Source organism: Empidonax traillii, unplaced genomic scaffold (genome assembly GCF_003031625.1).
Source record: "Empidonax traillii isolate 1590-97213 ecotype Southwest subspecies unplaced genomic scaffold, ASM303162v1 scaffold861:size261962, whole genome shotgun sequence".
Taxonomy (NCBI): domain Eukaryota; kingdom Metazoa; phylum Chordata; class Aves; order Passeriformes; family Tyrannidae; genus Empidonax; species Empidonax traillii.
In genome coordinates this window covers 119,997-135,312 of record NW_020956054.1, presented here as the reverse complement: position 1 = coordinate 135,312, position 15,316 = coordinate 119,997, and the positions used below count along the sequence as shown (strand labels likewise).

General features: G+C 41.3%; 1 protein-coding gene across 12 annotated transcripts in view; it reads right to left on the bottom strand.

The window, feature by feature from the left end:
- ANKRD44 (ankyrin repeat domain 44) overlaps positions 1-15,316 on the bottom strand; it is a 134,611-nt gene that overhangs the window by 27,897 nt on the left and 91,398 nt on the right. For 5 of the 12 annotated variants that reach the window (XM_027902283.1, XM_027902291.1, XM_027902285.1 and 2 more), the window contains exons 11-16: positions 13,360-13,442; positions 11,918-12,035; positions 9,434-9,502; positions 8,611-8,751; positions 5,717-5,800; positions 4,620-4,731 (exon numbers count right to left, since the gene is read on the bottom strand). In XM_027902283.1, the coding sequence (XP_027758084.1) occupies positions 4,620-4,731; positions 5,717-5,800; positions 8,611-8,751; positions 9,434-9,502; positions 11,918-12,035; positions 13,360-13,442 (607 nt within the window). The remainder of the gene's footprint in view (positions 1-4,619; positions 4,732-5,716; positions 5,801-8,610; positions 8,752-9,433; positions 9,503-11,917; positions 12,036-13,359; positions 13,443-15,316) is intronic. The other 7 variants (XM_027902284.1, XM_027902286.1, XM_027902294.1 and 4 more) reach the window with 3 other exon arrangements.

Here is a 15,316-nt window from a genome sequence, read left to right as displayed (position 1 = left end):
AACCAGTGGGTACATATTGCACAAATGCTGACATCAAAGCTTAAGTCAATCTGCCATGATTTGGGGGATTCTAGAACTGAGAGGCAAATAAGGTTTATTAAAATTTTTTTTAAGCATTAAGTTCCTAAGTTCTTCTCCTTTGGAAACACTTCAGTTAATGACTTTTGCACTTCTCAGCTGAAAAAAAGGAGCTTCAGTGTTGGAAAAGCTCTCATAGACATAGGTACGAAGGAATTTACCACACAAAACACTGTCATCTGTGGTTCAGACAAAATGCTCCCTTTGAGAAGGAGGGTGTTGGTTGTGGAACAGACAGGCATTTATGAAGGAGAAAGCCCAGAATGTATCCCCTGAATAAAGAGATCTGGGTCAGCAAGAGGCTGCCACTGGACGAGCACCGGAGCCAGATCCCCATGTGGAAAGAGCTTTTTAACACCTATCCCAACCACGCTTGTGATTCACTCATTACCAGCATCCTGCTCTCAGATGGATGAATGAACACATTCTTGTTGATACAAGACATAGATAATTAGCAGCAGCCACATGGAAGAGTTGTGGGGTCTGTGATTTGAATTTCTCCCCAGGTTAAGGAACCAAGTGTTTGAAGGCGTGGTTAACTACCTTGGAGTGGCAAGGGCTGGGCTAATAAAAGTGTTCCCCAGCCTCTCCTTTCACAGCACGGCCAAAATGGCCTTCTGCTGCCAGACATCTCCCTCTGCCCCTTCTCCCTGGCACGCACAGCTCTGCCATCACCTTGCTTCAGGCAGGCAGAGATTGGGCTTTTCTTTTGGACGTGGCTTTTGGTTAAACCTTGCTCTCCTCCCAGCCTCAAATGAATTAGCCCCTGCGCTGATTCAATTTCTGTTAGTCAAAGAGTGATTGTCATTTACTAATAGAATAAGGAGAAGAGCAGATTAAAAGAAAAAACAACCATCAATTCTTACAGTCAGAGATTTCACTACAGGAGGCGGGCATTTAATTCTGTTTGCCCTAGCATTGCACAGAAACCTGTTTTTATCAGCACAAAGTGCTTGACTGTCTCTCCAGATAGAATTTTAATGTGAAATTACAATTTAAATTCTACTCTTTTCACATCAATAAAGATTTTGTGATAAGAGATCATTTCAATGAAAGAAAACCCAACCATATTTTTCTTTTTTTTTTTTTCAAAGTAGTTTTGTGACGTGATCAGCTCTAAAATACCAGCTAGCAGTTGTGACCAACATCCCTGACTACTGAACACCAAAGTCAGTCCCAATCTAAACAAACTCGAGGTTATTTTTAGAAGTAGGAAGGCAGATGGGAGTTTCAGTTGCTTGCAAGCACACATGCCCACCGTTCAGCCTTTATGAATGGCTCCTTACAGATGGAGAAAGAACTGAAGAGTCTGCTTCCACTCTTCTCTTTTTAGCAACATCCCATCACTCATTGCAGGGCAACTACCCCACTGATATCCCAGACAACCTAAAGGTCCTCCAGGAAAAAAGCTTCTGTTGTTGAGTTCTGTGGTTGGAACACACAAGCACAAATTTTGTTTGTTTGGGTCAAAGGATCTGACCTTTTCACTCTTATTCCTCCTAATACCTTTGCTCTTCACACAGAGAAATGGAGCCAAAAGTACTGGGCTCACAGTAAACATGAAAGTCAAAAAATAAAAGTATGTTTTCATAGATAAACCAACCTTTCCTAAACTGCACTGAAACATGTAAATATTTTACAACACTGAGAAGCTCTGGTGCTTAAAGCACAGACCAAATCCCCTAGTGAGGGAAACTCCACTGGATGCTGCATCTTCTTCTTTGGACTTACTTTTGAAAGTGAACATTTATTTAGGAATGAGCTCTTTTAGATACCTGTTATAAAAAAACTGAGGGGAGAGGGGAAATAAAAATTAATCTTAGAGGGTCCTTGATGAATTTGCCATATTCTGGAACACCAAAATAATTCCCTAACATTTTGCTGAAGTTTGGTCTTTTGCATGTAGAGAAATATTAGTAATTATTACTCATAGAAAAACAAGATTATTGTTGCACCCACCTTGACTTAGTTTGGACTAGGATGAAAGCTCCATATTTCACATGAACTCTTTGCTCTAAGAAATTTTGGGCCCATAAAGAACTGTCTTGTTTTAGGATAGATAATTCCTAGATATTTTTATTTTTGATCTATCGATAATAAAAATATTTACCCAGGGGATAAAACAGTAAAATAAGACTTATTTTGGCACTGAAAAATAATGGTTTTATTTCAATAATCATGCCTGAGAATATCTTCTTGGATTGGAAATATTTTGGAATGAATATTCCATATGTTGGAGTTCCTGTGATACAGATGAGTGGTTCAAAGTTAGTGCTTTTAAGAAAGAAATCAGTTTATCTCATTACTGCATGTATTAAAACAAAATAAAAAAATCTCCCTGTCTCATGTTGGAATAAGTGAATAAACTCAGGCACAAGGATTCTTTCCCATTTCATGCACACAGTACAATTACCTTTCAGCTACTCAAGACTCCGCTCTCTGCCCTTTTACCACCCTGAATGTTAGCACTGAAAAGATATCAGTGTAATGGTGATTTCTGTACCAGTCATTTAGTCAGCTTTATCAAATATAAAGTTACTAAACTCGGGACTTTGTAGCTCGCTACAACAAAACTGAATCACCTTCTGCTACCAGTGAGTGCAAAGGTGGCAGGTCCTGGTCCTACTGCTGGATGAGCACAAATGCTTTGACACACTGAGTGTCTGTATTACAGAGAGAAAATGAGACTCTAAACACCAGTGGCAAAATCCTGGTCCCCTCAAAACTTCCAGGCTGACATCCTAGTACAGAGCAGTGGTCCTGTGCCTGCAAAAGACTCAAATCCATAGCACTTTTCCATTGTACACAGAACAGCTGTGTGACTAACTCTGCAAATGATGCTTGACCTTGGGTTTCCATACTGCAGCTACAGTCACAAATACAGCAAGACTCAGATGGGAAAACATGGAATTTTTCTGCCCAAATATAGAACACTTGCTGCACAGCTGTTTCTGGCCCAAGGTTTGCATTTCACCCGCCCAAAATTAAAAGAAAACCCAACACCTCTGATATGCACTGCATTTCCATCCCTTTCTTTTGTCTGCCAAGCCTAATCAACACCAGGAGTCGATAGCAGGTCTGTCATTTGTTGCCAGAAAACACACACAGCAACAAGTACAACAACAGAGAGGAGCCTGACCTGTGCTTCATGGCACCCAGGGACTATGATATGGAGGCTGAAAGAGAATCCCCCAGTGAAGAGGCTTTTACGGAGGTCTCTGCTTGTGCAAGTCATACAAGAATCTGGTGATGAGACATGGGTGAGATTGCATTACACGTTGCTGTGGCTGTACATGTGTGGGCTTGTACAGAGCACAGAGCACTCCCCTCTCTATGTATGCCAAGAACATTTGGTTTTGTTCCAAATGGAGGTCAGGCTCAGCAGAGAACCCCTCCATCCTCACAGGCAGAGTCACCATAGATCAGCTCTAGGAGAGGGCTCTAAACAAGGCAAGGCCAAATCCAGTGCCCCAAACAACAAAGGAGCAGGGATATTTTAAGTGTCCTAAATATACATGCTCGCAGGTGGGAGCTAAAAAGGCTTAACATCCCACCTGAAATTCTGCCCCAGTCCTGCCCTGGTGTAATTACTGCCCAGGGTTTCCAAGCTGCTGGGATCCTGCCCCAGGCCAGCTGCAGCACTTTTCCTGTGGTGGCACACGCGGTGTGAAAGCAGCACGTGCTGTGCAGAGCTCCTTCTCAGTAATTAAATACTTTGAGTCTTCAACATAGAAAGAACCAAACAACATGCAACACTAAACAGCACACAGTGTTCTTACAAAGGATGAAAATCTGCACAATTTTTCTAAACAGAGCTTTATTTTTTTTAAAGCAATTTAAGTCTGTTTATATATGACCACCCTGGATATCAAGCAGTTAACACCCATCTTCAAGACACTTACTTTTACAAGTAGCAAACATCTGTAAATCCACCCTACACATCTCCCAACAGCAATGTTTGGCTAAAAATTTTTGACTTTTTATAAGATGCAATTTCTAATCACTCAGGCAGAGAATAGTAAAAAACAACAAAGGGAAAAAAAACCCAGTTACATTTTATACAAGGTTAATCTTGATTCTGGTTATTTTATCAATGCTGCTATTATTTCACTAGAGGCAAAAAAAGAAACTGCAGGTATACAGCTGACAAAAACTATTTACTCTCTCAGTTTGCAGGTGAGATAAAGTGTCAGGTAAATAAGGCACATTCTCTGTCATGTACCAGGAGCTGTCCCTTACTACTGGCACATACACACACACCGGGAATACTTTGATCACAGTTAAAAATAACGTGTGCACACATAAACTCCACTCAAAGACAACGTTTAAGTACAAGCTCATTGAATAAGGACTGGACAATCAAGATGAACTTGTTTTTAAGATACATCTGGGTGCATATATTCGAGTTTGCTGCACCATATTGCAGGTTTTGACAGCTTTCTGAATATCAAAAGAACTCGATAGTAGCCATCGGGGGAGTTCCCAATATTAGCATATGCACAAATACAACAGCAGATAGAGACTTGTGAAACAGCACTCACCAGTTCCAAGCACTGCCGGTGCCCGTATGCAGCAGCATAATGCACAGTGTTGTACCCCTCTTTGTCCTGGATGGATGGATTGGCGTCGTTCTGCAGAAGGAACTCTAGACACCTGTGGGTAATTCACCGGTGTAAATGTGAGCTCACAATATTCAATAGACTCCTCCTTCACTGCAACTGGAAGCGGCACTGAAAGCTGGCGGTTGTTAATGCTGTGTTTGTAGCAGCACAGTAAATCACTTGTCACCAATAGCTCCTCACATTCACTTTTTTTTTTTTTTTTTTTTAAATGAGAAAATCCCCACTCATCATTGAGGATCATCTTCATGAAAAAAATCTTCAACCCAACTTTTGTGGCTACTCTAGATTACAAAAACGGTTTTCTACTACAAAGGCTGGAAGAAAACTGTGCAGCTCTGTGCCACCATGTAAACAGCCTAGAACTGCTACTACTCAGATAAAAACTCATATATCAAACCATCAGCCTCCAACCATGCACTATGGCAGGCTGGAGAACAGAGACTTAAATGAGTTAATTTTCTGACATGTACATCATGAATATATTTTCTTCTTTGTTGGCTTTTTTTTTAAACTATGTTTTTCAAAAGGTCTCTTTTGCTCTCTTTACTTTCCATTATTCAATCAAGATACCATCATTTTTATTAGTAGTATTTTCTTCCATAGCCTGTGATCTGTAGTGAATGTAAGGCTGTCATATGAGAAAGGGTTTGTTTTTTTTTTAAATCACTAAGCAGATAGATGAAAATGTTAATCCCAGTGAATGCATTGAGAAAGCCATTGGCTACTACTTTTTGCAATATACATACTATGTTGTGCATGATACTAAAAAAATCATAACATCACTGAAGCTGTACATTTTCCATTGAGAAACGGCCACAAGCACAGAAACAGAAATATTGAGGCACATGTGCACACAGAAGAGCGTGGAGCTTGTTTCTCTAGGTTAGCCCTCACTGAAGCCAAGCATTGTGTTTAGCAGAGCAAGGAACGAGCAAGAGCAGAGTGTAAAACTGCAAACCAAAGCAGTGGTGCTCTCCAGCAGTGAACCCTAACTGCTTTTTTGACACCAAACTTACAATGCAGCTTCTTTTTCCTTCATCTCAGTGGTTCTTTCAAGTTCTTCAGCATTTTCGTGGGAGTTGCCTAAAATATTCTTTCTTCTTAGCATAGAGGACAGAAAAATGCAACTTATTTTCCAAATACCAAGCCATTGATTTTGATGCCGTCTGCCACCCATCCCCAACCTCATCTGCAAGGAGCTGGTCTCCTCCAGCCAACAGTAAGAATAATGAAATTTAAAAGAGTGTACTGCGTGGGTCTGCAGTTACTAAGCTTTGCAAGCTATTGAGACAACTACAGCATGGTAGTTTATTGTCCCACAAGTAAATGCCTCAAGAAAGAAAAAAATAATTCTGATTTCTATCAGATACAATTTGACCATCACTTTCTAGAATCCTTCTGTTTCTCCCACAGCAATGTTGTGCATTTTTTTTCTTTTCAAGAGAGTAGCTCAGGATTACCACATCTTGCTTCTTTCTACAATAATCTGCTAGTTCTTCTCTAGCATTTAGGATTTAGAACAGCTTTATTCACTGATACTATATCGGTCTATCTTGAATCTGCATTAGCTGACTCTCTCACCATCTGTCAAATATATTGGCAAGGCTGTGTGATCTCGTGGTCAGGTTCTTTAGTTTCTGAGGGAAATTCTGAAAGAGCTCAGCATGTCATCATATTCCTGCATACCCAATGATTTTTGGCACCTCTGCTTCCCAGCTGGATGCACAGCAGACAGACTACGATTTGCGAGCTTACAGTCATGAGCTTGTGATTACCATCTTTCTTGGCCACCAAGGACAACACAGAATATGTTTCCAATCTGTTATCATCATGGATTCATACTTGAAAGGTTGGTAGAAAGACAGTTTGCTAATTTCCACCCTAATATAATACAAAATATTCCCAAATGGATCCTGCACAAAACAGTACATCTGTCTTTAATGTGCCCTTTCCCATTTGTGATGTCAAGATTTGACATTCTTCCTGTAGGTGCTGGCAATAATTGGTTGTTCTACAAACTCAGGGTCTGTCTGTTGCCCACTGACTCAGAAAAGACTTAATTATTAATAAAATAACACCCTTGAATATTAACACTGTAAGCTCATAGACAGTATTCCTGAGCTATTCTGAATTCCTACTTGCATCTTCTTTCAGTTCACTAAAAATCAGTGAGATCCCCAAAACAAGGTTCCCTGAACAGAATAAGCGATGATCTAGGGAAAAAGTACATACTCAGAATCTGCAACTGCCTCGTTAATGAAAATGCTGTGTGATTTCTGTAGCTGTTCTGTATGCTGTGCTTTCCCAAGATCATAAACGACAGTTTACCAGAATAGCTGAAACAGCAGGGCAACCTCACTGCACCAAGACTTTTCCCTGTTCATTAACTGTCCACATCCAAAGTTAATGATGAATATTCTTTGGACGGAGATTGCCTGACCTTGGGAGTTTTCTGACATAGAGCAGGACAAATAAATTGCTGGCCTATAAAATCACAGACTGTAAATAGCTTTTCATCTATGTAACAAGGCTTCTTCCAGAACATCTCAAACTGAAAAAATTAGTAAGAAGACAGCATCACAACATCTGAACCAATTTAGGTTTGGACTGTGAAGGCAAATAAAGGCCACATATTCCTACCAAAGTTCAGGATGTGACTAAAGAAAGCTTTTTTTTTTTAAAGAAGGGATGAAAGCAGATACATCCTGAAGTTAACCAAGAGCTTGTTTAAATGCAGGAACTTCACCTACCAAGAACCAAAAGCTGAAAAACACACAGTGAATCATTCTCAACACTTCCAGTAACACCTCACCCTGGTAAGACAGAATTAGAAACAGCCAGTGGTGAAAGCCTTCCTACAAGCCTACCTTGATTTTAGTGCCAAGCACAGACCTTTGACAATCCTCCCTCCTTCTTCTCAACACTGTTTAGTTTTGAGGGTGATGGGGAAGACATTTTTTTATCAGTGTTATCATAGCAAATAATGCAGAAGCTATCAAGGCTCTGATGTGGCATTCAAAACTCTGCCACAAAGTTAAACCAAACTTTTCCCCCTGTAGCTTTGAGGTGGTATTCTGCTGGGAATGATGCAGATGTACTTTCACCAGATCTCACTACCCAGGAAACCAAAAACTGGATCCTTAGTGTCTAGAGGAATGAGACAGAGAAGCACAGGATGACCTAAAATAAATACAGGTTGCTAACAGTTTTAAGAAAGAACTAATTGGATAATTGAGTCTGTTTTATACAGTATGTTATAAGGAAGAGATTGCCAAAATATGCAACAATCTGGGAATTAAAATTGCAGTCACTAACCACAGCATTTCTAAGTTTTGCAGCTGTTTTCCCCTTTTCTCATAAGAATAACACTGTGATCTGCCAAAGGATATTCCCCAGGCCTCTCTCTAAAAAAGCAACCTGTTTGGACAGGGTGAGCACTTTTATCAGTCCTGACAGTGGAGTTAGACTGATGGTTAGATCTATCCCATCTTTTCCAGAAGTTTGTCAGAATGCCAGAGTCTGTCAGTGCGGCCCATCTAGTAAAACCTCTCCTGCTGTCTCTCGCTCCACCCCTTCTGATGGACGTGCAGATGCAGAAAATCCACTGAGCTTGTGAGGAAATCACACAGAGGAAAACAAAGACAAAACGTTGTGAAATTAGTTCGGTAGGACAGGGTGACTGCACAACTGTGTGTCACTTCAAAGGTAAACCGTGGAGCCGAAATGCCACATCACCTGAGGATTTGGCTTGTCAGAGTAACTCAGTGTGGAGTTGTGCATACAGCTGAGAGGAACTCCTTTGCTAGCGGGATCCTTTTTTTGGCTCAAACCACAGGGCAACATGAAAAGAGTAGAATGACTCTGATTTAGCAAAACACTCCAAACAAGAATCACACAGAGGCTTTCTTACTTTCGGTCCATGTCAGAAGCAGCAGCGTAGTGCAAAGGGGTGCGGCCCCAGTCATCTGTGTCGTTAATATTGGCTCCTGTCGTCACCAGCGTCTCAATACAGTGGAAATGGCAATTTGCAGCTGCATAGTGCAAAGGTGTCCTGGAACAGGAGTGGCAATTCGTTACCTCGTATTCCAATATGCACAGCCAAGGGTAAAGATAAATCTTGAGTGTTGCATTCCTACAGATTTCCAACAGTCGATATCAGCGCCATAATTTATGGAAATTTAACAAAATATGGTGTTAATAGGAAGCTCTGGTGCTCCTACAAATTCTAAAAGGATACAGACCACCAGCCTGTGTCTTGCAAACAACCTATTCCTGGTGACAGCCTCTGCTGTGGCTCTACATACATGTTACTTTCCAGTTGGGAGGCAGAGCAAAGCACAGTGTCCCTTGCAGCATCTTGTTCAGCTGGCACAGCAATGCTTCCTATAGGGGGTGGAATCCTCTAGGAAGCACAGCAAATAGCAGCTATCCTACCATCATAACCCAGGCTTGTCTTAGGCACACAAGCACAAGAATTTAGGCAGTAGGAAAAAAACCCTGTGATATTTTTAAAAGAGAAAGCTCAAGGGGGTGGAATGGCTTTAATGTATTTAATGAAGTCTGCACCTGTCTGTCTGGCATATAACTGCAGCAGCAAGAGTTCTGCAGAGAAGGCCAAACTACTTTATTTTACTGCCATTTTTCATAGAACATATGATTTCCAGACTGATGTGGCCTTTATTCCTTGTCTGATAGACTGATTCTTTTTTAAAAGAGCTTCATATTTTACCTACCTTCCGCATTTGTCCTTCTTATTAAAATCTGCTCCACTGCTTTGCAAGAGCTTTATACATTCTACATTACTGGAAAGAAAAGAAAACAAAACATGAACAAAACAGAACCTTCCATCTCTATTGCCTCCTCTCCCCCAAAAGGAAAAAGTTACTCTGATCATTTTTGTATTACTTGCTGTGCAAATACAGGGTACAGCCAACTACAACGTGAAATTCTATCAAACAGAAAATGAAGCTTTAAAAACACACTTTTTTTTCCCCCTAAAAAACCTCAAACTTCTCTTCTGCAGAAGAGAAAAAGAAACTAATTTTCCAAAGAGAGCACAGTAAATGTGATCAGAATTCAGTGTGTTTGGAGATTTTCAATGGGAGCTGTACTTCAGTGCTTCCCACACTGAACTGGTATTTTACAAGAGAACTTCTAAAGAAAGTTGTTGCTTCTAAAATGCCAGTCTAATAATGAAGAGGTGACATTTAACGAAATCCACCCCCACTCAGCAAAGCATTCAGCAGCAAGCACTTTGCTCAAATCCTGTTTACTTAGCGAGATATAATCACAAGAGTCACTTTTAGATTTATTCCCATATGATTTGTTGACTATTGAGAGATCTAAGCACATCTCCAAGAGCTTTGCTGAATAAGGGGCATAGCTATTTCAAGTGATGCTCATATCAACGTGGCATTTATATAAGTGGGGAAGAATCCACCACACCATCATGGTTTCCTCATCTTGTTTAAAGCCAGGTGATTTTTAACAGGAAATAAATCAGCTGAATTCTCATATCTTTTGTAATTCAAGCAACTAAAGGTATGGCTCCAAGTCAGAAAATGACACAAAGAAGTGCAGCACTTTCCAAGAACCCTTGTCATTCACAGAGGCAATAAATCACCCATGTTCACACTCAGATGAGCAGGCCTTTCAAGTATGTTCTTTTCCTAGCACCCATGCAACTCCCATTAATGTAATGCAAGTAACAGGCACGTGTCAGGAAAAAAAAAACTAATGCTTTTTGTAAATCTCCAGCTACAGAAAAAAAAAAAAGACTGGGTGCAATTATGCAATATTTTGGAGTATGTTGATCCCTACTCTAAATTGCAGTTGCATAAAATAACTACAGAACACTCACCACAACGTACTAAAAATAAAAAAACTTGCTGGTGTGACAATTATAGTAAGCCACTGGGAAAATACAGCTTATTTTCATGAGCCACTTTTGCTTCTCGTGAAGACTCTACTTCTCTTTGAGTCTTCTAGGATGTTTTTATTATTCTCTTGGGGTGTAGCCTTATCAAAGAGGTAACATCTGAACTATATTATAATAATCTCCATCCAAGCAACTGTCACATCTCCTCTATTAATGTGAGAGAAGTATCAGGAAGAGTAATACTACAGGAATAATAAAACCAATATTTGGATCAATTTTATTAGCTTTTCCTTTTGTAGTAACAAAAACATTGTAATATATATTTTGGTTCACTGAGAAGAAAAAGCAACTTCCAGAAAGATTGCCAAGTATTTGCTGTGGACGAGCATTTCTGCTTCGTATAACCACGGAGAATCCAAGACGGGCTATAGCCAAGGCTCCATTTCAGCTGTTTTCTGAGCCATAAAGTACTCAACAGGAGAGTCAAAACTCAATGATTGCCAAGGGTTTTGTCCTTCTGCTAGGTTAACATCGCAGCACTTCACTGACAATTATTTGGAAATATTTAAATTAACTGAATGCTGCATTTACAGCTTAAATTGACGTATTTCAACTTTCACTGCAATTTCCATTTCTGGCCCTCCAGCATTTGTCAGGAATGCATCACCCTGAGAGAAGGGTGAGCCTTTTGACTTTCCAATTTGGAAGTTGGTTGGTTGGATTTAGGTTGGTTTCTCTTTTAGAAACTTTTAAACTTGCACCTGCAAAATCGAAGAGGGAGACAAACTGCATTTGGACTCCAAGGCTGCAATGTGATGGGCACTGTTGCACAGCTGCATTTTCGGACAAGGACACAGTCCAAAGGCAAAGAAAGGCCAGGAATAACCTCTGCCAGCAGCATCCCAGCTCTACAGCTCCTACTCCTCACTTGCTGTGCCCTAGGAACTGATGATTTCCTGCAGACCGCTGGCCCTCAGGGACTGCTGTGCCCAACAGGCAGGCCTGGCTGAGTGTGCAGGACCCCACAGAAACAGAACCAGTCTTCACAAGGGCACGAAAAGAAAGAGTTTTACCCAATGCCTGAAACCCACGCTTCAAATCACAACCCAGCCTGCTGCAGTAGAGGGATTCAGATCACCTCCTTTCCTCTGCAAGCACACCCCAACACGAAGGCAGCGGCAAAGGACAGCCCCGAGTGACTCAATTTTGACATCAGGCCACTTCGCTTCCCTTGCACATCCCTAAATTCCCCTGTGGGTGGCACAGTCAAGTTGGCCGGCACCAAACCTGCAACGAAGCCACAAGATAACTTCAACCAGCTACAGAGGCAGCTACTCACCCTCCTGCAGCGGCAGCGTGGAGGCACGTTCTTCCGAAACTATCGGGGGTGTCTATTTCAAAGCCTGCAGACAGCACGTGCTCATTACTAAACAAGGACACTATGCTATACTTTTGTCCTAGTTAAACCACAAGAAACATCGCAGAGACAGAAAAATCAGTTAGTCGGAAAAAAAACAGCACGCAAGCAACTACAGTCAGAGAGAGGTTGTCACGGGAACGGCGGAGCAGCTGCTCTGATTTGGCAGCTCTATAAAAAGAGCTGCGAAAGTTGACGAGCGTCTATTTCCGCATCCAGCTCTGCGCCACATCCCTATTTACGGCCATGTGGCAGGCATTTATGAGGCAGATACTTATCAAGAGGACTGAGACAGCAGGACACGAGGACAGAAAACACGGAGACGTGAGGAAGAACCACAGAGTCAGCCTAAACACGGATTGGGGGTTGTTTTTATTGCGTGTGGTTTTCAGATTGGAAAGAGGCTTCCAGGAGCGTGCAGGGATATTCAATATGATGCACAAGGCCAAAGATATAATCCTGGCAGTGTTAACTCTGGTCACCCAGAGCATTTTCTCTTCCTTCCCAATCTAGTGTTCAAGGCCAGAGTGCACCACAGTTTAATGTAATGGGGTCTGTAATTACTATTTTTCACATTTTTTTTATATTCTAAAGGGTAGTTTAGGGAGAAAAGTAGTGGTAGGACATTTTACGTGTTAAGTAATGAAGGAATTTTCTAGAAAAGGGATATGGATCTGCCTTTTAACCTTTTTAACTCATGGGAACTCTTGCCTGGAAAAAAAAAAAAAAAAACAAACCAACAAACAGAATTTGGGATTTGACCCCTGATTAGTGTCTCGTTGAAATGGTTGCATCAGCAAGCTCCTGCTTCTTCTGCTTTGGGCTCTGCTGAGGATTCCAAGACTGCTCTCTTTACACTATGTTCACTCATTTCCCCTCTCGTGCCCACAGAGCTTTGGCCAGCCTAACTCATTAACTCCATATGGATTCAGAATCACACTTTAAAAATATATCTTCTTTAGTGAGATGTAAATACCTGTGCCAGTGCACACCCCAAGGAGATAATTTCTAAATAAATTCCTTTGGGGGAGGAGGGGGGAAACCCCTGAAACAAAACAGTACCTCACGTTCCTACAGTTTGGAAAAGGGTCCTAAATTTCCTTTTTCCTTCTGGTGAATTATTATAAACCCTCTGAACCCATCAGGGAGAAAGAGCTTTGGGCAGGAACAGTACAGGATGTGAGGAAGTACCAGCACGCCGTTAGGAAAGCCGTGCACACTCCGGTACACGGCACCACACAGCCAAACACAGCGGCACAGGAAGTCTTTCATTGGAATAGTTCACAACAATGAGCAAAGAGGGGCTGGAAAGCAGCAGAGACACACACTACTCGAGCTCCAAGGACGCCGTGGGACTGACTTACCCGATGACAACAACTTCCTGCAGCAGTCTGAGTGAGCGTTCAGCGCTGCTAAGTGTAAAGGGAACATGTTGTGGATCCCACACCTGAAAGGCACAACAGCCTCGTTACACAGAGTCGTGTGAAAATGCAGGTTGCGTACAGACACAGCACATCAAAAGCTCCTCCCTCTAAGGCAGCGCTTTTTTATCCTTTTCCAGGAAGATTCTTCCATGGTGCCTGCCATTATTTTTGTCTGGATTTCCTTAACAGCCTTCTCTGGAGTTAAAAATACTCTGATGCAGCAAAATCTTGGCATTATGCTTTGAACAGAATGTGGCAGGAAGGATTCTAAAAATTCAAGGCGAGGCAAAGGTAAGGGAGGAAGAGAGAGAACAGATAATGCTTGGAGTCAATTGCCCACTGTGGGATGCACAAATTTCTGCACGAGTACACATACTGCAACTGCCATTCTGAGCTGAAAGTAAATGCCAAAAATCTCCTCTCTATATTTCTGAAACTCGTTTTTTCTGCAGTTAAAATCCTTTAGACAATTCTCATGTGGGTTTACAAAGCCTCCCCTTCTTGCCCCTCTCACTCCTGGGGCTGGAGTAGCTGATGACCCTTCACACTTGCCTTTAGTCACAGTTTTCTTCTAGATCCTAAGGACTAATAATCTCATTTTCCTATTTGCTCCAGCTACTCTCCTCACACTCCCTTTCACTTTTTTCTCCCTTTAACACATGACCAACCCTCTTTCCAATTACACTATAAACTTCTCAGAGCAGACATGATGGGTAGAAAAGGAAAGGTAGGCACCTATCATTAGGCGAAATCTATATCAGGCAACAACATGGTTTTTGAACAAGGCTGAGCACTCAGCAACTTTAATTGATATCAGCAAATTATCCCAATTCAGTCTCTAGGCATGCCACTGCTTACTGTCTTAGAATACTTTTGGGTTTGGACATCTTGGTGTCTTGTCATTCAGCATTGTTTTATGTAAAGCATTTTGCTATTCTAGAAACATTATCCTACTGGCAGTTCTCCAAGTGCACATAAACACAGAGGCTCTGAAACCAAGATTATCATCTACTGCCTGCTTCAGCAGATATATATTTTTAAATTACTAACTCTGGAACAATAGCAGATGGATTCATATGAGTCCTTCATTTCTGCAAGACAATTGGTGGATGGGAGAGTATGATCACCTCATGGAAGAGGATGTCAGATACGGACCCAAAAACAAAGGAACTTGTCTTTCTGAAAGAGCCACCATAAATCATAATTACTTATGAAGCTTTAAACAAAAGTTAATGTGGAAGTTTATAAAGATATTTTGTTCTCTCCAACATTCTGTCCAGAAATGTATTTAAATAATTTTGGTTTCTTTTTAAAAACCTTATTTTTTCCAGAATCCACAGGCCTCTTCTTCCTTGGACTTCACATTAAATGTGTCCTCCTTGCTGCTTCACAACACTGAGGAGTGACCTGTGGTGCTGCACGAATTGTAATTTTGCTAGAATCAGCTTCTGTATCTTGGAGTAAATCTATCAAGAGATGATCTGACAGCCTGGTCTTGGAAGAAAACAGTGTGAACTTCACCTGGGTGCTGCATGTTGCATTTTCTAGCTGTAGATTCATTATATAAGGTAATATTGGACACTCTGTGCTGCTGTGCTTCTTCCTACACCCATTTCCCTTCATCTCCTCCTCTACCTAGTTATCTAATGCAATATTATTCATCTTTTAGGTCAAGGTTTCCTACCCAGCACGTCTTGGCTGGTTTCCATCAAAATACACTGTCTGCACATCTGCTAACCAGTGTCCCACTTCTACTGTTCTGTTCCCACCGGTTCCTCCCATCACTTAAGACACTTTCTCCTCCAAATGCAGTTGCCTCAAAGACTGACTGAGCTGTCTGCAGTTGTGGCAAACAGCACTGCAGAATTTTCTTTACTAAGCCCATTCAAGGAACTCA